The sequence below is a fragment of the Siniperca chuatsi genome, linkage group LG14, assembly GCF_020085105.1.
Source record: "Siniperca chuatsi isolate FFG_IHB_CAS linkage group LG14, ASM2008510v1, whole genome shotgun sequence".
Classification (NCBI taxonomy): Eukaryota; Metazoa; Chordata; class Actinopteri; order Centrarchiformes; family Sinipercidae; genus Siniperca; species Siniperca chuatsi.
This window is the reverse complement of record NC_058055.1, coordinates 3,262,254-3,289,642: the sequence shown is the minus strand read 5'-3', so window position 1 is coordinate 3,289,642 and position 27,389 is coordinate 3,262,254. Positions and strand designations below refer to the sequence as shown.

At 41.6% G+C, this 27,389-nt stretch overlaps 1 protein-coding gene across 8 annotated transcripts in view; it reads left to right on the top strand.

Moving 5' to 3' along the window:
- robo3 (roundabout, axon guidance receptor, homolog 3 (Drosophila)) overlaps positions 1 to 27,389 on the top strand; it is a 152,089-nt gene that overhangs the window by 44,036 nt on the left and 80,664 nt on the right. For 2 of the 8 annotated variants that reach the window (XM_044222038.1, XM_044222037.1), the window contains exon 1: positions 22,078 to 22,660. The exons of the other annotated variants lie outside the window; for them this stretch is intronic. In XM_044222038.1, coding sequence (XP_044077973.1) covers positions 22,597 to 22,660 — 64 coding nt within the window. In that variant the 5' untranslated portion in view covers positions 22,078 to 22,596. Of the gene's footprint in view, positions 1 to 22,077; positions 22,661 to 27,389 lie in introns of those variants that run through there. 8 annotated transcript variants of the gene reach the window in all.

Here is a 27,389-nt window from a genome sequence, read left to right as displayed (position 1 = left end):
GGTCTTTGTGTAAGTCGCCGACGTGACTTACTGTACAATATTCTCTCCATCTCATGACTGGCACGTTCCCTTGACTGCCTCCCATTGAAATCATGGACTGCTTTGCTGCAGCAGGATATTTTTGAGCAATCAAATTAATGTTAAACCATTCTATTTTTATTTATCTTGCAATGAAACGATGTTAATTAATATTTATTAATAATAATAATTGCTTCGGGTCTTTGAATATGACTACCAAACACATTTGTCATGTTTTCGTCTGCTGATTTCTGAGATCATTACTTGAAACTCCACTGTTTGAACTTCTTCTTTTTACTTGCCCACAAATGGAGCTTAAAAGGTCCTCTAACAATTAGGGGTCATTGATTATGTTGATGATCAAATGTCACAAACACACATTTATCAATTTGAAACAAGCTATTTAAAGAGTTTGGTGAAACTGATGTCTGAAATATGATATTTCGTGATCATTTGAAGAATTATTTCCCATTTAAAACTACCAATATAGATCGGATGGATTCAGATTTGATCAAATGCTTTCATACCTCAAATCCTCAAGTGTTTTTTTTAAATCCAATCACTGGACAGATAGGATGCTTTGTCCCCCTTTGTGAACCGCAGGTGCAGCTATTCTGAGCAGTGCCAATACTGAAAATGCACTCATGGTGACATGCGGTGCTTTGGATAAAATTGTCCACCACTTGGCATATATTATGTTCATGCTAGCACTGAGACGACACAGGGTGACCACACATCAAACCTCTAGCTACAGTAGTGAAACAACTGGTGCTAGTATACAGTAGTTGTTGGGAGAAAACAAAGGGGAGGTGGGGTGTGTTGTGAAAAAGATAATTGCATCTTTTAATTGAATCCCTGGGTGATTGGAATCAAACCGCCCTCAGCCTTTGTTTCTTCCCTCTTCCATAAACTAGAGCAATGAATCCTGGGATATGATCATCTAAGAGCTTGTGTAGTAAATCCAGATCCATACCTCCATCTCATTTCTGTCTCTCTGCTTTGCTCTCTACATTGTCTTCTTCCTCAGTTCATACGATTGTTCACGCCTCTTTTCTCCCATGTGTTCTCCGCCGTCATTGTCTCTCCTCCCTCCTCTAGTCTGTCCACGTGTGTGCATCCCTTTGTTGTTTACACGTCTGCGCTGTCATGTCCATCGCAGAGCAACAAGTCAAACTGCCTCTTCAGATTCTCTTCTCATTTTTTTCTTGTCTTTTCCTTTCTCTTGTCTTCCTTCCTGGTGTTTCCTTCCCTATTGCTTCACTCTTTCTCCCTCCTACTCAGTTCAGGCCAAATTAGGGAGATTCCTCTCTGATCAATAGACCCTCCTCATGGGAGAACAAGAGGCAACAGCCCAGAATGACAGCACATGTGTGTGTGTGTGTGTGTGTGTGTGTGCACATGCATGCAGAATCGGTTGTCAAAGGGTTATGCGTAGAATCTGCTCAGCAAACAGATAATGTATGCATACACACACCTTTGTTCTTGGCACATATCCTGCGTTTAACTTCACATACAGCTTTATTCTTGCACATGCCATCCATGACACAACAGATTACAGCGACTTCAGTTCATGTGTGTATCGGCTATTAACATGCAATATGTTGTTAAATGTCCACAACTGTCACCACCAGAGGCACATGGGCAAGTGTTTACAGTGCAAACGTGTGCCGATACTGCAGCACGTTCTGATGCAAAGCAGTTTACCTGTGATTGTATTTTTGGGGGGAATTATGTGTATTGAACCTTGTAGAGCAATTAGGGGAGAAACAACTGCATGATAATGATGAAGCGATGAAGCTGAAATGTGATGATTCACATTTGGCTGCATAATTCATCCACTTTATTTGGTAGTACGCTTGTGAATTTGCCAGGGTGCTTTATGCTGGCTCAGAGGAATTCTGATCCATGAGTTTGGCATTTTTCTACAATATTTTATAAGTGGGTAGGTAGGTAGGTAGGCATGTTTTGTGCTTATACAGCTTCAAATAAATGATTTTATCCCATAACCTTGTCCAAACAAAGCCTGCTACTCTCGCTATCTCCGTAATTAACAATACATTTTTGCTAATTTCCTTTTTTAAAGTTGACGAGGGACAGACTCTGCCTCAAGGTCACAGCAGAGGCAGTATATTAAAATTTAATCGCAGTCATACACAGATTCAAAGTGAGCTGTGCAGGGAATTAAGCAGCCAAGGAAAATCATAAAAGGGATTCTGTATCTAATGAGTCAGGAGTGAATGATGTGAACATGTTTACGTGCCACTGATGTGAGAGCAGAGGGCCCAGGGCCGCCGAGAGACATCTGGGGCTCCGAATTTGACAATTACACTGAACACTGGCCACAGGCACATTCCCTTTGCTGCTGTCAAAGAATGTGTGTTTGTGTGTGTGTGTGTGTGTGTGTGTCTTGTCGTCTATTTTTATAGAAATCCCTCACAATCTCAAAAACAACAACCAATTAAAAAGACTGCAATCTGTATGCATAAGCCTCAGCCAATTTATCCAGGGAGCCTTCTGAAAGCACAAGGTTTCAATATGCAATGTGTTTGGTCCTGACTGTGAGTAAGCATTAGGTATGCACAGCGTTGGGGAGACAGAGTCAAACAAAGCTACAAAAAGTAGACACTGTACACAGGCTCCAGAGATCTGCAATCCCAAACGACTCATTAGCTATTCTAGGAGTAGAATAAACTCAGCCTCCCCTCAATTAGTGAGGGGGGGTTGGATTTATATTCAGTTATATGGCATCAAATTTTACATTTGGACTTTTGAATATCATGCATATTGCAGTTTTTTTGTACTTGATTTATCTTTTACTTAAGACCAGATATGACAGCACATCACCTGATAAAACAGTAACAGGTTTTGGCTTCACAAGTTTTTCCACTTTTACCTACATCGCATGAATCATTTGTGTACTCCACCTGTCCTTACGTATGTGTATTGCGTGTGCATGTGCGTGTGTGTGTGTGTGTGTGTGCTTTTGCCTCTGCGCCCTGACATCTTTAGGCTGATTACCACAATGCCTGAAGGGAGCACACCGTTGTTTATGTTATTTATGAGCTTCATTTAATTGGGCTGAGAGTAACAAGGCTCAGTCAGAGGCGTGCTCCTGTTGGCTTAAGTGCAGTCAGTACTGGGGCTATGTGGAAGGTGAGGCTGTAATTAATGGAATTTATTTCAGTGTGTTGCCAGCGGATTAGATGCATGATGTGACAGTTCACAAGGACCAGCTGACTGTCACACATGAACCCAATCTCTTGCCTTTGCAGCTTGGATATTGTGTAGTAAATCATTGGCTTGATGGTTGCATGTATGGATGTCATGCACAAGTCCTTACCTTGGCTACATACATGTCCTGAATCAATACCAATGAATGAATAGTTAATTTAGACATTTTATCAGAGCCCTGGTCTCATTCTGCATTCTCGCCGTGTCCTGGAACACAGGGGAAATTAATATTATAAAGCCTCTTAAGTCAGTAGCATGAAAATAATATCTAGAGAACTAAAATAAAATAACTCAACAATTATGGATTATTTTCTTCAGTTAATTATTTTCTCTAGGAATGATGGTTAACTTATCAATGTTTTTAAGAATGACATTAGAGGTGAAAGTCATTTATCAATCAAAACCTCCAGTTATTCTCTAATTCCAGCTTCTCCAGTGTGAGGCTTTGCTTCTTTCTTTGTTTTATATTATTGTAAACTGAATCTTTGGCATCTGAAGATGTCACCTTAGACATTTTTTTCACTTTAAACATAGCAAATAATCTATGAATCGAAAAAAGTAATTGGCTGATTAATCAATAATGAAAAAAAATGTTAGTTGCAGGCCTAGATACATCTACATGAGGGATGTTCAGAATATATATATATATATATTCTGTTACTTATTGATCCTTAACGGGACCTAATATGCTCATATTCAGCTCTGTATTTTTAGTCTTATTTATGCAGACCATCAATTCATCCTCTGTGTGAAACAAGCCGTTTTAGCTTATTTCTCTTTAAAGGCAGGATAAGTAGGATTTGCCAGTTGTTGTTTGTAAACACACAATTTCAAGTTGGCTCAGCTCAGAGCGAGAGAGAGAGCTAGAGAATGAATAAAGAGAGGGAGCAGCGAGAACAAAGCAGTGAATCAGAGAAATAAAACTGTATTTTCTGATTGTTTCACGGTGGTTACATTCTTAAGCACAAATAAAATCTCCCACACACTGCAGAACCCTGCAGGAAGGAGCCAGCTTCATCCTGTCGGCTGCTCTCGGCTCTGCGTGTGTGTATAGCTCAGACCCATCTCTACACTTCATTTTAGCGCTGTGCCAGCACTGGCGATACATCTAGCCCACTTTCTTCTGATTGGCCTACTGAGGGGCAGTACCCTGTGCTTGTGAGATGAGCACCACCCGCACCGCCTCATCCTCTTGCCGGTGTGCTCGACAGTATATGACAGCTACAGTAACTTAGCTTGGAAAATAGTGATATGGGGCACTGAATTTGATGAATTTATTGTTTATCAGACCACAAATGAGACAAGAATTAGGTAGAAAAACGATAGATGCCGTCGGAGCAGAGTGTTTCTGGGGGCGGGTGTAATACTGTATGAAAACACACAACTTTTATAGCTTTATTCATTTTTTTACTTTATTATATATTTTGGTGCAACTGGATCATATTTACTGGAGAAAATATTGTCTGGTTTTCCCTCTTATGTCCTTCAGCTGATTTACAGAGTATTCTGATGGACAGATAGCTTTAAAGTAATCACTAACTGTTGCTTACTGTAGCTGTCGTTAGCTAGTTAGCTCAGTTAGCCATGCAGCCAGCAGGCCTATTAGCTTAGCTAAATAACAGCCCTGCCCTGATCAGTTTCACCTGTTTCTCGTTGTCTCCCCTCACCTGAGTGTATTTAAGTCTGTGTGTTCAGTGTCAGATCGTCTTTGTTGTTTGTCAAGCGTTCCGGCCTTGATTATCTGTGTGTTTTGTTGGAATTATCTTCTGTTTCCCTTGGACCTTGCATGTATTTTGGGCTTTGCCTGCTACTTGTTGGATATGTTTGCCTTGGTTAAACTACTTCCCTGATTTTGACCACTGCCTGTCTGAAAACTGTAAGCCTTTTTGTTTCATTAAATCATCAAACTGTACCTGCTCTGCCTCAGTGTCTGCGTTTGGGTTCAATCCCCTGTTTCTCCTGCTACCCTGGTTGATACATATTGCAACAGGAACACCCTACATGAGGAAATACAACAAGTTGAGTCAGTGGCTTCTTTAAAATGTAAGCTTAAAACACCTTTCCTGATTTCATCTATTCCTAGTTTTTATTATTTTTTGTGGTTGGTTTAATATTCTATTACTTCTTCTTTTCCTTTCGGCTGTTCCCTTTCAGGGGTCGCCACAACGAATCATGTGCATCCATCTAACCCTGTCTTCTGCATCCTCTTCACTCACACCAGTTAACTTCATGTCCTCTCTCACTACATCCATCCTCCTCTCCTTCTTCGTCTTTGACCAACAGTAGTCTAATTTCCACCGGTACCCTGCAGGTCAACAGCACCGGTGGCGGTCGTTGTTAACCCGGCCCCGTCCGATCCAGTATGGAAGTCATTTTCACGATTCGCACTTTTAATTTGGCATGTGTTTTACATTGGATGCCCTTCCTGACACAACCCTCTGCATTTATCCAGACTTGGGACTGGCACAAGAAGACACTGGCTTGTGCCCCCTGGCGGTTGCATTGGTTTAATATTCTATTACTGCTGTGTTTTATTTGTTTGTTTTTTTAAAGTCGTGTTTTGTATGTTCTTTACTTGCTATGTGAAGCACTTTGTAACTTTGTTTTAATAAGTGCTATATAACTAAAGATTTTACTTTTTTTCATGAGCCAAAATCCAATGTGACAATGATGCTAATGTCAACAAGAAAACTAACATCACAATCCAGTGTTGTTTCCTATTTAAATTTGTTATAGTAGCTGAGTACTTGAGTACAGCCTCAAGTATCTTGTGTAAATGGTGGTTATACATATGCTAAGTAAACGCGTTAGCTTTAAAGCTGGTTCACAGCTTTATATGGCTCCTTAAACTTGCATTTATTTATTTTTTTCAGCTTTTGGGGGGGGCAGTGGATACCAGTAAACACTACCTTTACATATCATCACCTTTTTAGGTTGATATGGCGAACTTGTTAGCAAACAGTTGCCTTTTTATATATTCAGCAGAGAAACATTAGCATCCATTTGAAGTGTAAGTCCAATATTACTCTCCTTTTTAGCTTTGTTTTGGTCTATACCAACTAAAATATCTGTCTTTTTAGCTGATAAATACTCCACTATTTTCACCAGCTAGTCGCTGATTGTGTCTGTCTGCCCTTTGGTGCTGGGCTTTTTCGACGCTGATGAGATTGGTGAGAGTGAATCAAAACAGTAAAGTTTCAAGCTGTAAAACCAAAACAATGAATTGGAAGCTGCCACAAAGCTGGGGGAACTGTAGAGTCGGGTGATAAGTCTCTGTTAATCTCTAGTCTATGTCTTAATATTAGTGAGTACGATATGAGTACGGTCTAGACCTGCTCTATAGGAAAAGCGCAATGAAATAACTTCTGTTATGAATTGGCGCAATATAAATAAAATTGAATTGAAGTGTTTCACATAAAAGTAGTCTTGTGCGCCATTGTTAATATAAAAATATTGATTATAGCCGCTTTAGCAGTGTCCACTTGCAACCAATAGGTTGCACACATCTGTGAGCAGTTCTCCATCTCACATTATTTTAATCCTGAGTCCTGAAGAGATAAAACTATCCAGTATTTCACAAATAAGCAGAATGCTGTGTAGCAGTATTTTTTTTTTTCTTACTACTTATTTCGTGACCTCTCAGATTTAGCTTATGATGCTCAGTTGGGGTCCAACCCCCAAATTGGGAACCTCTGGTTTTGCTAATTCATAAGCATTAAATTCCAGTGGCTTTATCGGTTATCAGAGAATCAACTCATTGTTTGCAATCTGAAATTCCAGGTTCAACAATATGGTTTGAGTTTTCTCCCCCAGCCTCGTTTTGGATATCAAAATGGAGCCCAGCTCAGGAGACACAGCCAGTCATATCCTAATGAGTTGTTGGCAGGCCAGAGCTGCTTTGCCTGTCCACAAAGAAAACACTGGCAGATAATGGCCAATTTCAGAGCTGGGATGTTTTCTCTGGCTTGAGACCCTGTGAATTAACGAGCTGACCATCACAATATCATGGGTCAGTACCAATGGGGGAAAAAAGACAGAAACTGATGATGCTCTACAAAGCTAATGATGCCTGTCATTAGCAGTGGGAGCTTTGCATTGCCACAGTCAGCTTTGACAGTGTCTGACAGGAGCTGCGCTGGCTGTTTTGATTGCATCACGAGTCCGCCGGGGTTAGTCAAGTGAGAGGCTGTTAGTCTGTCTCATAACTATTAAATGTATAATATTAGCAATGTTTGTACACCAGCTTTTCCAAATTCTCAACAAAGTCTGCTGCACATGATGGATATGAACAATACAGGATCAAAGCGAGGTTTCACTACTTACTATGCTCCTTTTTTTGGCGAAATCCCTAGGGGAAAAAAAATGTACTACTTGGAAAACTGCAAAAAAAAAAAGCCTTCCTCCTGGTAACGGTTTCACGGTTACTTTGCAGCTGCGAGTGTTGGCTTTGTTTCAGTGAAGAGCTGGCGACTGACAGTAAATGTTTCAAATGTGTGGTGACAAATCAGTGATTTGCTGCATGAAAGAGACTATTTTATCTTTAGACACTTACATCATGTGTTAGTCACACTCTGCCCGCCACACTAAATATGTGTACAAGTTTTAGAGTTGTTCTAGGTCATGTGTTAAAGCGTAAGTTATTTTTTGTCACTGCCACACAAGGCTACCTCTGCAAAATTCACAATGTTCACAATGTTTCACACTGTTCTTTAATGCTACTGGTGTGAATAGGCAGTGTTAGTTTGAGTATGAAATGGGATGTGATGGGCAATGAGCAGCTGGTGCTGTGCAGTACACTGACTAAGTGGACTTGAGGCTTCAGCACAAGGTCAAAGAGATCAGCCAGCTGAGTGTTAGAGTCTTTCATCCTGAAATTCCCAAGACACCCCTTGTCTTCACACTTCTTAAGTTACATCAACCACTTTCTCCCCCCTTGTTTCAGACATGCAAAACACGTTACCAAAAAATCACAATTCATAGTATCCATTTGTGCATTCACTGGATGTGAGTGTTCTCAAAAAGTCTGAAATCCTGAGTATAAAAGCAGTTTTAAAAACAATTTTTGGAAACATGATTTGGAAGACAACAAGTACAGCAGACCCTGTGGAGATTTGTAGAGCAAAAACTACACAGTGCAACATCCATGGAATAATTTCCCATCAATCCATGTTTCACCCGCACCAGGTCAGCTTTTTAAACTCCCACTGCTCTGTTCCTTTACAATACTGGAGTGGAAAAACAGCTCTCAGGATGCATCTCTTCTCAGCGAAGACCATCTGATGAAGCAAACAGACATTGAAAGTTCATTTGCACTTCTCTGCGCCCACGCAACTTGGCCTCCATGCAACAAATGCTCTCATGACTGCTACAGTGTGAAGTGGAAACAATAATGACGGGAACTGCAGTCGACGCATGCTGGCATTCAAAACCTCTTCTTACTTCGGCCTCATGCGTATCCATGTTTATCTCTTCCACTGTACCTTTATGTGCATCCATTTGTCTGCAGATGTATATGCTGTTGTTGACACTGACCTTGCTTATTGGCAAGACTGATGCACACTGAGGGATTCTTTTCCTTCCATTAGTCTTACAAGTCCTGTTTACATTGCTGTTTTATGCTCCAATGGACATCGGATTTTCAAGTGTCACCCAGGCCCATGAAACACTTAAGTAAATACAATTCAAGAAGTAATGTTACATGTTGATTGAAGCTTATGTATTGTTTTAATGGTGAAGATGAAATATGTGATGCTTGACAGTTTTGAAGTCGTGATAAACATTTAAAAATAAATGTCTTTGTTGTAATCGCTCCCATGAAAAACGTCCTCATTATGAACCAGTTTGAGGGTATGCTTCAGAATGAGGCAAGATTTAATTGGGAGGTCCTCATCAATCTTATTTCACTGTATATCCATCCTTATCTGCATTCATTTTGTTTCCTAAATGATCTGCACAGTGTATATTCACTCCCCTGGAAGTCCAATTTATGGGCTCCACCATGCAAATGTTCTACCTCAAAAATGTTAACCAGACTCAATAAGGAACTAAATGTACAGACAATGCATGTCCTTTCTATAGGAAGGACTGCTCTCTTTACACCCAGGCTGGGTGGTTTAGAACACAGGAAATGTGTTTAAATTAAATGCTGATCAAATTATGTTTTGAATCAAAAAATCAGCTAAAGTAAGTGGGAAATACTTTAATTTAAGCTTTAAATGTGCATGTGGATTAATGTAGCAAAATGTCTGTCTGCTGCTGTGATGAACCCTGTCTGCCCTCTGGAACACAGACTGAATGTGAACACTGTCATGACCATAGCCACAGGACTCAGGAAGAGGTAATGGAGTGTAAATAATGTCCAACAACAGTTGCCTGAACAGCTGTAAGGTTGATTCATATCAGTTGTTGCGTTTATTGAGGATGCTAGTCTCAGCCACTTCTGATGGTGCACACAACAATCGTTCACCTCTATGAACTGCTTCCTGACAGACTCAGGTCTTTGCTCTTTGGCCTGTCCACCTGCTCTAAAACTCAGTCAAACAGGTGTTCATGCCACTTAGTGCTCTGACAACCTTTAACACAGTCTGTTTAACAACTGCAAATTTGTCATTACCTGCATTAGTTTATGGTAGGCTCGTGTCTTGACATGAGTTGCTGAGTCAGAGCTGCTGTGCCGGGTAGGTCTACCTTTCAAAAGGCAGTTGCTCGTGACAAGTGTGTTTTGCCATGCTAGCAGCATGGCTATAGGGATGGCAATGTCAGTTGGTCCACCACTTCGGTCCCTGACTGAAATATCTCAACAATTACTGGATGGATTGTCTTGAAATTTGGTACACACATTCATGCCCCCCTGAGAATGATTTGTAATAACTGTGGTTATCCTCGGACTTTTCCTCTAGCGCCATCATTGGGTAAAAATTTTAATGCGTCAAATACTTTGATTTAAATACCTGCTAAACTAAGGACATTCCCATCAGCCTCAGCTGTACTTTGTGTTAAGTGCTATTTAGCAAATGTTATCCTGTTAACACACTAAACTAAGATGGTGAACAGTAAATACTACACGTGCTTAACATCAGCATGTTAGCATTTAGCGCAAAGCACTGCCTAAGTACGGCCTCACAGAGGCCACGACTGTGTCGCTGTAGACTTTTTGTCTACCCTTTTCAACTCCAGCTTTGTATAACCAAACAATTAATTAAAATGGACTTGAATCTTTAATTCTAATGACTCTGAAAACATTTGTCATTATGGTATATGCAATATTTAAAAGTGTGCAAAAAAAATATCAAAAATTGTTCAGTGGGAGAAAACATCTGTCAAAAGGTTCAAAGGTTAAGTTTAGTTTTCAATTTTGCCAATCGATAGGACAGATACATAAGTCACTACTGATTAGTCAGAGCATAGTTTTGAATGAAGTCAAAGGGAGCCTGGTGAAACCTGATGCTACAACACTGGCCTGTACATGTGTTGAAAGTGTTAAATGTGTAGGTTAAATAGATCAGAGAAGCACATCCCACGAATATGGACCAAACTGATGGTAAGAAGAACATTTCTCAATTTGTCCGGTTTGGATTATAGAAGCATCGGAGTTGCCGTTTTCCATCAACAACTTTGGACAGCAATACAATGCATGTCACACCTCCCTGAGGGACGATGTCAGATGACGTTGGCAACACTCATTGTTACACTTAATGTGTTAAACCTCCCATTCCCCCCTGCACTCCCAAATATAACCATTATTCACCCCACATGGTCCAACCTTGCGTGCAATTCTGTGATAGCCCACATTCAGCCTAACTTCAACCCAGCTGACTCCCTCAGAGTGATGGGCAGGGGGGCTATTGTCTTGTGATCAGCCAGAGAGCCACAACACTCAGCTAGGTCTGCCTTGGGAGTCACTGTCACCGGGGTATTGCGGGCAGCACGTTGTCCCTGGGGTCATGCCATGTCCCCGGTCATGCTGGAGATGTCATAAATAAAGAGAGACAGTGGAGAGAGAAAGAGAACAATGAATCCCCCCTTTCCCCTGCTTCCAGCTTTGTCTCTCTTCCCCGTCAGCCGCTGGGGACATTGTAAATCAGAGGGCAGGGGTGGGGAGAAACCTGAGCTGAGAGCAAGGGAGTAAGGCAAGGAGACATTAAAGTGGGAACCTGGCTCTCTGGGAGCCTGGCCATTCCTGTCATCATTGGGGAGCGTGGGAGACAAAGGCAGGAAGAGATGATGATTGGGGGGGGGGTTACACCCTTTTAGATGGACATATTTAAGAAAAAAAAACAGCAAACACCAATACATGTGTAGTCCCTCTTGTGCTTTCTGCGTCACTCACACAGCCGCGCAAGTCAGAAATCCAGGTTGGCTAGGTTTAGTTCTGACAGCACTGCCACTGGGAGACAAAGGTAATCCAGCAATAATTTTCAGCGAACAAGAGATTTTGATTTGTACCCTGTCAGGAGGGGGGAGAACACTGAAATCATCTGCGAAGAGCTTTCATCCAGTGCAGCGCTGCCTAGCCTACAGCCAAGCAATGTCCTTGCATTCACGGGGATAAAGCCATCTCTGACAATGGTGGAAAAAAAGAAATGCTGATGGGGAGGGAAGAGGCTAAAGTGAGGCAGTGATGAAAGGGATAAGTCCGTGTGTGTGTGTGAGTGTCTGCGAGATGACTGAATGGTTGGACCTTTGTGTCTTTGTGCATCTGTGTACCTCACTGCACTCCCACTGCCATACCAACCACAATCACAATTACAAATCACAAAAAAAGGTGTATTTATAGGAGTAAAAGCATCCCACAAATGTAATGATCCTGACCTTAATTAATACTTTATATTTAGTTGATTTTGAAAGGACACTCATTGAGACCTGGCCGTGGTTACACAATACAACCAATAAGAGAGTAGGAAAAGGACGATTAAACAAAATACAGAATAAATATTCAATAGAAGTTTCACATCAACCTCCCCTGATGCAGCCCCAAATTGTTCCTGGTTGATATATGTTCTCTCCATTCTCTACTGTCTACCAAGGCTGTCAAGGTAGGTTTACTCAGTACTGCCTCGCTCTTGCTGACATTGATCACTGTCCCTCTTGCCCCAGGTATCTCTCTCTCTCTCTTAGAGGTAACTAAGCCTTGTGGAATGTTTCTCCCTGACCTCTGCGAGTTTTTGGACTTGGCTCTCACCCATCATCTCACATTTTCCCCTTGAGGTAGTGAGGCTTAACCCTGACAGCCTATGAAGAGGGTCGAGGAGAAGCCAGGCCCACTTTTCACTGGACTCTTTACCTTTGCTCACCAGACAGGGGAGGGGAGTCATGAGGGGAAGCGCCAAGAGGCATGGAATCGAACTCCGTTTAAAAAGAGAAAGCTCTTCGAGGAACCTTTAGGGCTTAACTGGAGTTGTAGAGGAGCTTCTATAGGACTGGTGAGAAATCACACTGCATTGGTGGTTTTCGGCACTGGTGTTTGTTCATTTTATGGATTGGTTGTGTGAATGTGCATGAAGCTCAAGGTTTCACAGGTTTCACCATTATAGTGTAGTTTCTCACTGCAAGGTTGTACTTCACACAGTGGAAAGAGAATGTAATGCAATTAGCAGAGACAAAAACAAATCAAAATAGAACAACTCTGTGATTTTATGTCAAAACAGTGCTTACAGGGGCTGTCAAACTTGATCACTCCACCCCTTTTAACTTTTGTGCCATGTGTTGAGGTGAAACCCATGTGACATGTGGAACAAAGCCAACCAGGAAGGGGGGGGAATCAAATACTAAACAACACAACCACTGAATATTCTCTTTTCAGTTGGCGCAGTATATTCTACATCAGTGATTCCCAAACCTTTTTAGACCACGGCACCCTGAGCCACCCAGTTTGCATATATGTACACAGATGGTTACCACTTTGAACAATTTTAGATTTAATATTATTTCATTACTATTCTCTTCTATTCTATTAATCAATATTAAAGGTGAGGTATGTGATCCTAATCCAATTCACGTCTATTTGTGTTTCAGTATGAAATGGCTATTATACATGTCATGCAACTACACTATCTTTTTGCATGCTTTTCTTTTCCTGGCATCCAGAGCCGGTGCGCGGTGCTTCCTTTTGAATGCAGGACAGGCACATTGCAAAGCCATCTTAAGAATGTCAACATTAGGAAGATAATAGGCTGGATATGGCTCTTCCTCCTGGTTCTCTGGGAATCCTGTATGTCTATACTGCTTTACTGCTTTCAACTGCTCACCAAGCAAACTGTGCCCTATCTGACAGACCTACAAAGCAAATTAGAGACATTACACAGAGATCCTATCCTATCTGTACTTCTTGAAAATGTTTAACATATACATGTGAATTTGAAGGATAAAACCAGAGACAATAAGATGGGGTTGGATCCAGGCCAAAAACTTTTTTGTTGTTGTTGTTTTTTGTTTTTCATTTTGGCATTCTAATACACTGACTCCAACTCGAGCTCATCTGTCATGAGGGATCGACTGTAGAGGACAAGATTATTTTGGCGCTTGGAGGCGTGCATCACACGATTTCTTAAGAAATTTCTACATGCCTGTAAATGGAAATATTTAGCTGGCTGATTCACTTAAGAATGACTTGCAACAAGTGCAAAAGTAGATCAAGCTCAAGTTTGCCGACCTACAAATTACTGTGGGAGTACATAACAACGTCCAGAAAGCAGAAGCAAAAATATATTCCCATGACCTTTTCATTGGTAATGGAATTCTAATCAGAATTAAGAACAAACCAAGAATGGTTTTCTTTAAAATAACAATTAACTTTAGACACTTCAAAAATAGCAATGAAAGTCTTTGGCTTGAAAAAATTGTAGTGTAAATGAGCAAAGAGGACAAGCAGCTGTGAGCACTGCAATCTGAAACCAAAGTGGCCTGAAGTGCACCGACCTTTCCTCCTGATTACAGATATGCTTTCATGAAATTCACTCCCCGTTACTCCACAAAGGCCCTTGTCACATTTAAGGTGTGGCTGATCCTGTGTGAAGGTCTGTGCTTTCAACAAACCACTGCGATATCATATGCACAGTCAGTATCTCACTATTCATTGCCATCCCCTATTAAAATGAGAACACCTCTGCTGTGAGTGTTATTTTGCTTTATTAGATCCATTTTCAATACTACAAATGGGCTGGCTGTGTATATTCATAGCGTAATTATTTTCCCTTTCCAATTTGCCAGACACAGCAGCTCTGTCCTGGAAATATAATGGGCTATTTTGCATCAAACACAGCTAAAGTAATAACAGAATATTAGCTTACCTCTCAGCAGGAGTCCGATGAGATGGGGTCACATTCAATGCAGGAGACCAAAGCTTCTGGCATTTTCTGTTCGCAATCAATGCGTTGCATTGCAAGCATTGTTTGATCTGTGTATATGTGTGATAATTGCTCCCTGGAAGAACAAGGGTGTGCAATGGCGAATTATATCAGGCTGCAATCTGCTTTCCGATTTCAATTTCATAGATGCTATCTTAATTTTTTTATTCATGTGGCTTTCCCCTCACATCCTGAGAAGGTCAGTAAGCCTACTGCAGACCCCTTGATAGGAAAACAGGTTTTGCATGCCATTCTTTAAAAAGCAGCCCTAGATGACAAGGTGAATTTACTCTCTGCATGTTGCACATGCAAATCTAATAATTACAATACCTTCACCGAACCTATGCATGTTAACTGATCAATGCCTTTTCTTTCCCTGTTGCCAGTGGCATTCGGTGTATTCTTACTGAAAATGAGGCATCTTGGGCAGGGCAACTAACTGCTAGGCTTGAATGGCTCCTGCCACACACCATAATAGCTTGTATGAAAGGCCAGGGCTGCCTGTTAACGCCAGGTGAGAGCAGGAATGGAGCCGGAGGAGCTGGTCTGAGCAGAGACAATTTTGTTCAGGCTCTCCAGCGGCTTTGTCGTGAGTGAGTGTGTGTGTTGGAGGGAGGGCCGTAATTGCTGCCGCCGCCCCTCCTCCCCGGTGCAGACTGGGAGAATTGGAAGAGTCATTTCATCTCTGAGGAAACGAACGGATGAGAGCTCTGTGGGGTGGGGAAGCAGAGGAGGCTAAATTACAGAGCAGCACAGTGTGGCAGCCGGTTGTGCTGCTCTGACCCTCTGTCCTGACACCACTTGGAGCCTGAGAAGAAGGCTATTTCGAAGAAGATGCACATCTTCTGCCAGAAACCACAGGGGGCGGACACAATAACATGACATCCTGTACAATACCGTGCAATCCAATACAACAGCCATGCAATAGATACTACATTTGTGAAGATCATATTGTCCAGTGATGAGACAGAGACAACTTTTCCCAATTTTGTTCTGTTCCAAATATGTTGTTAAGGCGTCCCATAGTTTAAAACAACAACTACAACCTGTAGCCTTAAAAATGACCACAGAGTTGAATTAACAAATCTCTGTCACAGTCTCGATAAAAACTGAACTCCACGTTTTACAAAGGTATTATTTCTTAGACAGCATAGACTGTTGGTCTCTGGTGTCTGTGACAGATGCCTTGTACCGTCCAACCATCCACCCTGGCAATAAAAAACGTATACATAAAAAAATGCTACCTTTGCCTTTGTTTCTGACAGATGACATTGTTCCAACAAGTGCTCCAAATTAAACTACAAAATATGTCGTTTGTCAATGCCCTCTACAAGGACACATAGAAGCATTTTCTGATCTGACACCCCTATCAGCATGACTGTATCATTTGTCAGTGCCTTTCAAATCCGTTACAAATAACAGATAGATCTGTTAAGGTTTGGTTAGGTTTAGGCTCAAAAATGACTCGGTTAGAGAAAGATCATGGTTTTGGTTAAAAGAACTACTTCATTAAGGTTAGGCCAAAGAATGTAAAGCACATGCCATCTGTGTTACCTCTATGTTACTAGATACAAACCCAAGTGAGCAATTAAGGGAGCCTGTAGAGTGACGCCATCGCTGTAATGTATTCCAGGGTGCACTGAAGCTTCTCTGGTTCAGTGCCAATGAAAACACATTTAGGATTCGTGTCCTTATCATCTTGCAAACTCAAAATAAACCCATAAAATGCAAAATTGTGGTTAGACATTCAAAATAACTATTTTCATCACCCTTAATGACCAATTTCCAGTATTGGCAACCCACTCAACTGCCGTCATCAGAGAGAGATCCATAGAGCTTACGGTGTGCGTGCCAAACGTAATCCCCACTCATTACAAAATACAATCAGTGTATGAAACCAGTTGAATGGTTAAACCCCAGTAGACAGACAAGAGGTTAATGTCGCCTTTGACACTCCAATCTGCCCTTCTCATCATGATGTGTGGTGGCAAACAGGCGGAAACACCCCAGCCCACTCTGTCTTCATACACCCATATCAATTCATAGATTTGCAGAGAGCGTGAGGGGTGCACAGGGCGCGTCTTGCTTCACAGCCCCAAAATTAATAGGGGGCCCCTCATTATGGAAAAACAGGAAAGACAAAGAGGTCTCGGTGAAGAAGGGGGAGCCAGAGAGGTGGATTCTTATTTAATGAGACCAGAGGAGAGAGTGTGAAGGAAACAGGGAGAAATGAGACGCAGGCTGAATGCAGCCCATTGGATCGCTCATGTTTCCTTGCATTCATACTGTGGGACTGAATCCAAGCTGAGAGAAGCCAGCAAGAGAAACAGGAAATTAGTTGCCCCCTTAATAGCAGCCCTGCTTTCCCTTCTCCACCTCTTATTTTCTCCCTCTTTTTCTCCCTCCATCCCTCGGGGAGATTGGGTTCCATTGGCCAATCTCATTGAAAGGCAGATCAATAAAGAGATATATTGTCATCTCAGTGCGCCACCCTCTTAATCAATTAATCTATAATAGAATCCATTCACCAGAGCCTCTTAAAGGGCCCTTCCTCCCATTACCAGCTATGGGTAAAAAACAAAGGTGCATATATAAATATAATTATATATATACACACACACACATAGTGGTCTCGTTACTAGTAATGGGGGGCAAACTGGAATAGGCTCATATGCCTGGCTATAGATACAGGTGATGTGCATTTCATGACATTTTAAGGAAACAGTGCTTATGTTTTAGGTCAGCCTACCAAAATCACAACCAAACAAGCAAAGTCCTAGTGACTTATTATCCATGCTCTGCTGCTCTGTATCAGGGCCAGCGCCACATGCATTAGACTGCATGTGACTCTCAAACCGTACAGGCTGCCTACTGTTGATGCTATCTTAATACACAATTATTTTCTGCTTCAAGCTTTGGCAATGGTGTTGCAGTGGCTAAAACCACATAATAAATGTTCCATAACGGTCAGCCATGTGGGGATTGTAAAAGTACTTTAAAGATGAACAACACACTGTTGCACAAGCAGTGTTTGAGGTGTAAATCAGAGCTCAAGGTTGTTGCAACCAAAAAGCAATATTTTAAGCAAGTGCACATTTTGCTGTGCGCACTTTAACAACATCAACAGCCATGGGCACACATATCTGTGGGACTTTTTACCCCCTCAACCTCATCAGTTCTAATTGTAAGCATGCAAAATTACCTCTTGAAAGCTCCCAGCAATATCAGAGCTTCCATCACTGTTGTTCAAGCATTTTAAAGGTGATTTATACCCAGGAAGGAAGTGTTTCAGGCAAAGGATGTTGGCCATTTCTTTGTGGGTAGAACAGTATATAATTTCATATGGTGTTCTTAGGACAAAAGAATCTTGTTCGCCTCCTCCAGTGAACGTGATGTTTTTTGAGATTTTAGGCTATTTTAGCAAGATTCGGGCCATGTAGCTATCCACATTTCCTCTTTACACCAGGACTTTACATTATGCTTTGCTGATTCATGTTTAGGTTTCTTTAGCACTATGCTCTGTCATTTGCCAAACACAACATTGCTCATTTCAGTCAAATCTGCATTCTATTAATTAAATATTGTAGATAGTTTGTTTATATTCTGCACTGCTTTATAATGTTTAATAGTCTAATGTTCATGTGCCTAGGGTTACACGAGTGACGTACAGTGACACTGCCTTGACGCACAGTACATGATTTTTTTTAACCAAAAATGTGTTGAAAACACATAAGAGCAATACATGGAGCCTCTTGTATTTGTGCTGGAATGGTCAGAACATCATTTGGGAGAGAACAGATTCACCACTGATCATCTGCACAACAAATTAGAGGCTTTTTTTTTAAAGCGACAAAGAAATCAAATATAAACAACTAAACCATTTTTGTCCTTTTTTGTTTGATGAATACCTCTAAGGTCATGTATTATAGCATCCTTAGAGGTGAGGAGGTGAGCAGGAAACATTGCTGCTTGACAGCTCATGAATCAGGGAGCTACAGGTTTAACCCACACATGCTGCTCAAAGCAAAGGGATCGAGCAAATATAAAAACAACTTTTTCAAGATTTTTTTTTCACAGCTACTGGAAGCTGTTTCTAGGAAATCCTTTGCTGATCACTTCTAGACATTATTTTTTCTTAAAATGACAAGTGGTAAACAACTAAATGACTATGCAGTTATACAAACTGAGGACTGTCTCATCTTAAATGAATAACACTTTTGCAATCACTCAGTTTTCTTTAATTATTTTTGGAGCTGACATGCTAAGTGAGATGTGCGTGTAATAAGTCCAAATGGCATTGTGAGCTGCTCATTTGGTCTCCTTGGCAATTGAAGTTTGATTTCGGAGGAAAAAGTGGACCCTTGATATTGCTCTTTCTTTTTATGAACACATTTAATCAACGCTAAACAGTGTAATAATGAAATTGCTTGTAGTGGCAGCACAGGCTCAGCCAAAAGAAATAAGCAGCCCAGAGGTCAGGCATACATCATAGTCTCAATTCACTTAAAGTCATTAGTTTGTTCCTGAACAGAAGCCCAGTTGCCCATTACATTACGCAAAGAACACAAGACTTTGCTGAAAAAGATGACGCATATGTCTTGATCTTTGTTTGTTTCATGTTAAATTTCAGCTGTCTCTGTGGATACGTGGTCATTAATTGTATTAATGTAATCCATCTCTTAAAGCGTTCAGTGGATTTATCAGCCGGCAAAGCGTTCAAACACAGATGCTCCTGTCATTGTTTCAGCTTCTGACTCTGCCGATATGGAATAGCCAAGCTTGATTTAAATTCCAGCTGTAAATTCCAGCATTTTACTTCAAACATTGATGTGTAAAAGATGAGTCCTGAGCTAAAGACACGAAAACTCACTGACCACCCAAAGCTTTCCAATTAATTTGACTCTATAGATTGTAGAGGTTGTCTTTTCATACTGTAGTGCTGCCAGGAAATGTTTGAATGCTGGCATTTCCCAAAAGCTGACTGAAAGGCCTTTACAATACATTGAAATGAATGGCAAAAATCTCCTCATAAAACCAAGCCTTTGTGTGTGGAGAGGGCATAATTCCATGAGCTATGGCTCAGCTGCAAGTGTGCAGCACAGCACCAAACCATACTGATGGGCTGTCATTGTAATTCAGTACCTAATGTGGATAATTAGTCTAAATTCATGGAGTGCTTGATTCCACTGACAGCTACGCCAAATGTTTGACGAAGGCACCAAAGTAGCAGCATCAGTCACAGGCGAACGGAAATGCATTTAGTGGAGGGCCTCATCATGTTTTATTCAATCACAGAACGATGCTCAATTAATCAGTTTCTGCAATTAAATTAAACATGTACATGCATAAAACATGAAAGAAATATCAGGGGTGTTTAAGCACTGCTTGGTTCTCGGTGCTCCTGTTAACCCAAAAAGAGGCTCTGGGACTTAAGTGATGTGGAATTATTTCTTTTTCACCCAATGTTCAGAACCCTGTATGACAGAATGTGTAAAATCTCCATCACCATCCAGTGCATTCAGTCAGGAGCTGTGTGTTTACTAGGTCTGTCTGACCTCTAATATTTATTCAGCTCATCAGCATTCTACCCAATCATTCCATATTGCTTCATTGCAGACTTGTGGCTCTTGCTATGTCAAGTCTCATTGGCTGCAGTTTGCCATATCTCCTGGCACATATAATATGGCTTTTCGCTTTCCATCAAGTGCTTGCAAAGCCCGTGCTCAGATAAATAGTGACATTTTGCAGTGGTGTGTGGGGTCTGTTTGTATCTCTCAGTGCCTGAGTCATTTCCATTGCCTGATTTGTATACATAGCACCACAGTCGGCACGATCAAAGGTCTTTCACATGTAAGACAAATTTGCATTTGGATTCATACTTCTGCCAACATAATTTATGCCTCTGTGGTTAGATAACAGCTTTGAGATAAATGTTGACATTTGCACCACATGAATAGCGTGACTTTAATGAAAAAAAGGTTACTTCTAAATAGATTTATTCCAAGTAGAATCTGTAGGATTCTAACTGGCTTGAGATACCTTCAGATACCTTGCTTAGCTGAAAAATGGGATTATTACCTTATGTTGTGAAAGTATGAAAATATCAATAGTCACGCTCCAAATGATTCAAAGACACAAAATGATGCTATAGCCTTTAAGGATAATAGTTTTGTCTTATCATGCATGTCTCTGTAAAATGTTACCGCCTAAAGATGGACAACTTTTGGAACATTTTAGAGAAATCCAGTACGACCTAGATGATCATTCAACCCAAATGAAGCAGTGCTGCAAACATCTGTTTTGTGTATGTTTGGTTTGATGTCATTTTATTGATGGATGCAATGTTAATGTTGTAACGTTATTGAAACTTTACTGTATGAAGTGTAAGTGCAAACATTGTTGATTGTATGTATTTTATTTGAATGAGGACTCCAGGAAGAGTAGTTGTTGCCAAGGCAACAACTGGGATCCCAATAAACAAACAAACATGTGGCCAAATTAAAATAAAGAAATGAATAAAAATTAATACAGCAACATAGTCTACTTGATTCAAATTAAGGTTGAAAACCATAAGCTTACATTCATGTTTGACATGTCTGTGAATACATGTAGGCCCCTTGTTGTTGTTTATTATTATTATTATTTATTTATTCATTCATTTTATTCATTCAATTTATTCAAGCATCTATTGGCTACCTGTAATTATGTTCGTCATATATGTTATTTTGAGTTGAAATGAAATACTGAATAATCCTGATGCTGTTGTTAGCATTTTTATGTTTATGTTAGAAACTAAAGGATAATCCTTGAGCTGCACGGCCACTTTTCAGCAGGACAGTCCTTTAGTGGCTCTCACATCATCGCGTTAATACTGAGTGTGCTGGCCCTTTAAGAGAGTGGCGCTGGGATGCTGAAGCCAAACAGAATGAACCAAAAGCAAACCGGAGGTTTGGTGAGTGGGCCTTCAACATACAATCACAGCAGGCGAGAACATTTGTCTCAGTTGAAGCAGTAACCAATGAGCATTGAGAGACAATACATAATTACCACATCACCGTATTGCATTAATCGAGGAATATGATTCATCACTGGGTTTGTAAAGGACGCATTAACTGAGTGTCTGAAAATGTATAAAAGACATTATAAAAATCATTTACAAAGTAGAAGCTGGGCCTATGGGAGGTGTACAGCACCCTGGAAGGATGACATCTATCTTGCAATAATAACAAAATACTTTAGAACACATTGAACTGGGTCCATTCTTCTGTCAGCTCTGTGCTTAGCCACAAAAAGAAGTCAATTACACAACAGTGTTTTCATTTACCATGGACTACCCTCTAAAAGTGTGGTGTATGCAAAAGCATTCTCAAGCGTTGCAACACGTTGGTGAATCCTAGTTTTATTTTGAAAGTGGGACCGGAAAACGTCTGTCCTGCTGCAGCCGCTTGACTCCGGTGTGGTGGCCCCGGGGCCGCGCCGTGCTGTGAGCAGGCTGTAGTACTCCACTCCCAGCAGCGGAGCAGAGAGCAGAGAGCAGCGGGGAGAAGACATGGAGCTCTGTGCTTAACTGAGCGGACTTTTCCTCTCAGCGCGATGACTGCGTGTACTTCGGGACTATTTCACTGTCAGAGGAAGGCGTCATGAACGCGTCTCCTCTCTGATGTTCATGTGAAAACGGGAGAGAACGGGGTTGACGGACCGGGCGCTGCCTGCCACTTACAGCCGCCTCTCCTCGCATCACCTGCGGATGGTGTTTTCCTGGACTCTCCGCGGGCGGAAAAGTTACTGTGTGGGATGTTGGAACTTCGAATTGAATTGTACAGCGGCTCAGATGCTGCCTGAGCAGTTTGATGCAGTTTGCGGAGATTTCGTCCTGTAGACGGGAATTCACTTGCACGCCTGTTTGGACACATCACTGCTGCTGGACAGCCTGTCTCACAAACTGGGCTGTTTCTGAAGACTGTGACCAACATTATCTACCTATGAAATATCGGAGTGTATAATGGAGTACCGCCGGACTTTGGTTCCCCTACTGGTTTTATTTGCACTCAGAACTTTGGCATATGGTAAGTTTAAATTGGCATGCGGTTGGTTGTTTTGGGTTGTGTTTGCACAGATGGAGCTTATATGCTTCATATCAATGGCTCCCAAACTAGGTCTCACAGACTCCCCAGTTCTCTAAAGGGGGTCTCACAGACTCCCCAGTTCTCTAAAGGAGGTCCCACAGAAAAATGAGAAGAAAATAGTTTCACTAGTAATCTTACTCAAGTGCCAAGTTCCTATTCCATGTCCTCCTTTCCTTACATCCATTTATGGATCCTTGACATGAAACACTTTTAGGAAAGCTTGCTTTTATGAGAGTATTTGTGCAATATAGTGTGAGTAATCCTCTTGGATGATGTCATTTAAAAGGGCCACTTAAACCAGCAGACATAAGAGTAGCCCATGTGCAGCTTTACTGTGTGTCTTGCCCAAGGGACCGTGGATTCACACCAGCATCTGCTCCCCACAGAAATCTGACTTTGTTGTGATTCTAGCCTGCGCATTTATCTCTATTATTGGGCCCATTAGGTGAAGACAGTGCAGTTGTGACAGAAACAGCATGATAATACAGTCAGTTCCCATTCAGCGATGCAGTGCAGTAAGTGAACATGGCAGTTTGGGGTTTTGATTTCCCTCTGCTAACAAACGTATGATTTATATTCACTGTAATGGGTTTCGAATAAGAGCCTTCACCAGATGCTACATGTTATTTGTTAAACTCTTCTTCCATTTCCATCTGATTGCACTCTGTTGTATTGTTTAGGTTTGGGCTTCCATAGTTGCATTGAGCAGACAGATAATACATGCGTGGATGGATAAAGATGTATTCTGTAGTAGAAAGCTTAGTTTCCTTGGGTTTAGCCTCCTCTAAATCCCTAATTACACAAATCCAAAGCAGCATATTGGCCTTGTTGTTTAATTGCCTTTGTAATGACTCTATATTCAAAGATATGCATACAGGCACACCATCAGCCAGAGTCTGACTCTCACTGAGTCACCTGTGGGATGATGATGAAATCCTGCTTCATTCAGACTGGATTCTGGATCCACGGATCCTCCGTCAATCACAGACGTGTAACTGGTAAATTGCTACCAGTAGGCTACAAGCTCTTTGTCAACATACCTATGTCTTTGTGTTCTACACAGAAACACCCCCGACTGTGATGTACAAAAGCAATTTTTTTCAACGCAAGTGGCATGTTATAGTTTGTGACAGCGTGGTATCTCTGGGCCCAGACCTACTGCTGAGGCTCCCTTTTACAATGCTGTAAACACTGGCTGTGAACCCGGAGCGTATGAACTCAGCATCTGTGAAAGTGCTCCTTCAGTGACTCCAGATGCTCCTCTGGGACTACAAAGGATAGATTAAAGCTACTTCTATTCACTTCAGCAAAACACACAGTGACTTTTAATAAAAAGCCTGTACTGTTTTTAGCCCTGACACTTTTTTTTTATTTGTTGAAATTTACATTTAAATACGCATTTGTGTCACATTCTGACACTGTTATCCAAAGCTACTGAGATTAAAGGGAGAGTAAGCTGCAGATCTGTACCAGCACGGGTATGTTAGGAAAATACACACGATAAAATGAGCTTTATACGATGTGATAAGAAGAACTTAAGAATCATCTTGGCTGCCCGTCTCCCTTTTCCTCGTCATATCTGAAGGGCCCCTTCACGCGGCGGAAGAGTCACGTTTCGGGGGTCTGGTCTTCAGACTGTTTGGCCAGTAAGGTGACACTGGAGTGTGCACTGATTGTCAGTCATCTCTGTCTCCATCAGTCAACACAGCGGCCTCGGCAGCTCTCCCCAACGACCATCAACGGGCCGTGTGTTTGCCGTGCTCTCATTGAAGTGACTGGAAGGCAGGGCTCCAACAGCCGCCTTGTTGTCTCATGAATGTCCCCAAACAGACCACTAACCAGATCAAATAGCCCGCGTCAAACCTTGATACCCACACTGTAATTACAGTCTGAGCGTACAACTGTATTTCCTGCAGGGAGGGAGTGTGGTGGGGTGTGATGTGGCTGAAATAGCACAATTACCAAGACGTCTCATTGTTGAAAGTCCTTTCTTTGGTTACTCGCAGTTGTGCATTTTCACATGAAGCGTTTAAGACATGCTGTCCTTCACAGTGACTTACAGGGGAGGCGGTTGGGAGGGCTTTCATGGATTTGTCAAGGACAGTTTGACAGGAGCTGTAGCTGTTGCTGGGATTTAATCTGTGACATTCCAGCAACAGTGGTCTCTTTAAACTTGGGATACAAATCTACTTTTTTACTTTGTTCTTTCTAACACGTAGTGGTATCTAGCCATGAAGATAGTTTTGGTTTTGTTTGTACTATGAGGAATCTATCTATCTATCTATCTATCTATCTATCTATCTATCTATCTATCTATCTATCTATCTATCTATCTATCTATCTATCTATCTATCTATCTATCTATCTATCTATCTATCTATCTATCAGAGGCCTGGGAGTTTGAGGGTTCTGCGCAGTATCTCAGCTGTTCCTAGGACTTCAGATGTTGTACCTGGAATCTGCTGGAGCCACTCTCCCAGTTTGGGGGTCACAGCCCCCAGTGCTCCGAATACCACTGGCACTGTTGCTTTTACTCTCCAGAATCTTTTCTGGCTCCTCTTTGGAGCCCTTGGTATTTTTCGATCTTGATGTTGCTGTCGCTTGGGATTATTACATCTGTCACCGCTGCCTTCTTCTGCTGTCGATCAGCACGATGTCTGGTTGGTTAGCCTTCACCAGTTTGCCAGTCTGGATCTGGAAGTCCCACGGGATCTTAGCTCGGCCATTCTCTACTTACAAGGTGTCTTCCTCCTGAGGTAGTTGAAGTAGTCTCTCTGGATAATCCACAGGTCCCACTGCCAGCCGGTTTAACGGGGACTATCTCTTTGTAGAAAGTAGGTGCTACAAAAACTGTTGACAGGAAGTTCTGTGGAATAGGACTGCAACTAATGATTATTTTCACTATAGATTAATTTGACTGTTATTATCCTCAATTAACCAGTTAATTGTTTTGTCTATAAAATTGACAAATAAGTGAAAAAAATGATTATTTCATTATAATTTCCCAGAGGTGAAGGTGAGGTCATCAAATTGCTGACCGGCGGTGTACTGTCATAAATCTGTACGTTTGAGAAGCTGGAACCCGGGAAATGTTTGGCATTTTTGCTTGAATTATTGCCTAAACGATGAGTCAATTATCAAAATAGTTGCTGATTCATTTACTGTTTCTGTTTTCAACTTGTCATTTCAGCTTTTACCCCGAGTAAGCAGTTGTGTGTCCCTGGAAAGGTATTCCATACACCTCCACTGTATTCAGGCGGTGACAAAAATCTTAGAGACTGATTTCTCCAAACCTGGACATATTAAACCAAAGCACATGGCTTGTATGCCATTGTTGGTCACGCCTAGCAGTCTCAGTCTTATAGTCGGGGCAGTACCGCATTGTTGATGTGACTGACTTGTAATAGTATAACTGTGGATGACTCATAACAGCGCAGCAAGGCAACATACAGTAGCTCAGGTTTTTGCTATTGGCATATTGACAACATGTCTGCTTTTTTTCTGCAGAGAAAAAAAGCAGACAGACAAAGCTTTGTAGTCATTTTTTGAGAACAAACACGCACTCACACACTGAGTGTACCTTCCCCCTCCCCCACCCGCCCACCCATCTGTTCTTTACAGATCAATTCAACTGTCAATAGCTCAGCAAAGCGTTGGTATGATACATACAAGCTCCTGAAAATCATTGAGGTACAAGTGAATCCTAATTCACGCTGACTGAAAAATAACTCTCAAAAGGCAGGGCAAGGGAATAAACATCCTCTTCCTGTCATCACAGATTCAGCAGCGTTAATCACGCACTGAAATTGCTGTTTGAAGCTTAGTTTCCTATTTCCGTTGTCTTCTTTTTTTTTTTGACGCAGCTCATGGCTTGCTAAATTTAGTAATAAGTAATAAAAAAAACTTGGGAGTTGAGCTGAATTTCTGCATGCTTGTCACTGAACAGCCCCTCATTATGTAATATAATGGGTATACACAGTAACATTATAAGAGAATTTCACACTCCCAAATATTCATTACACAACAGTTTGACGACGCCTCATGATGCAGTATGCACGCGATGCATTATTTGTACATTCGACTGTAGTAAAGGAAAAAAAACATGCTTACAACATCACTTTCTCCTTCGAAATGAAAACTTTAGGGTGTTTTCGCAGCGTACAACTCCATCTGCAAACCATGGGTTGCACTCCCTCTCTTAATATTAATGCTTAATATCTACCCTGTACATTCCTGCCACAGAGGGCCAAAATATACACTCGATGGGGCACCGGAGCCTTCTCCATCGGGCATCAAAGAAAAGGGGCTAAACTGAGCAGGAACTCTATTTAGCAGCGGGTGCTGACAGGACAAGTCAGCTATCCCCTCTCCTTAAAGGTCTCAAGTGCGACCGCCCGAGGGGCCCGACATAATACCGCCTGAGCTCCCCACCTCAGGCTGTAGACAGATGGATGGCCCCCAACATTAGTTCCAGTAGTTTTAGGAGGGCTGACCTCTCCATTGCTGGTCATAGTGCTGAAATAGACGTGGAGTGAGGTGAACCACGGGCCGCTGCCATCTGACTGTAATGGAGTCTCAGTCATAGAGCGCAGGGCAGCGTTGCCCTGTGGGGGCTGTTGTTGTGCTGCATAACAGCATGGGATAATACAGCTACTAACTGGACAATACA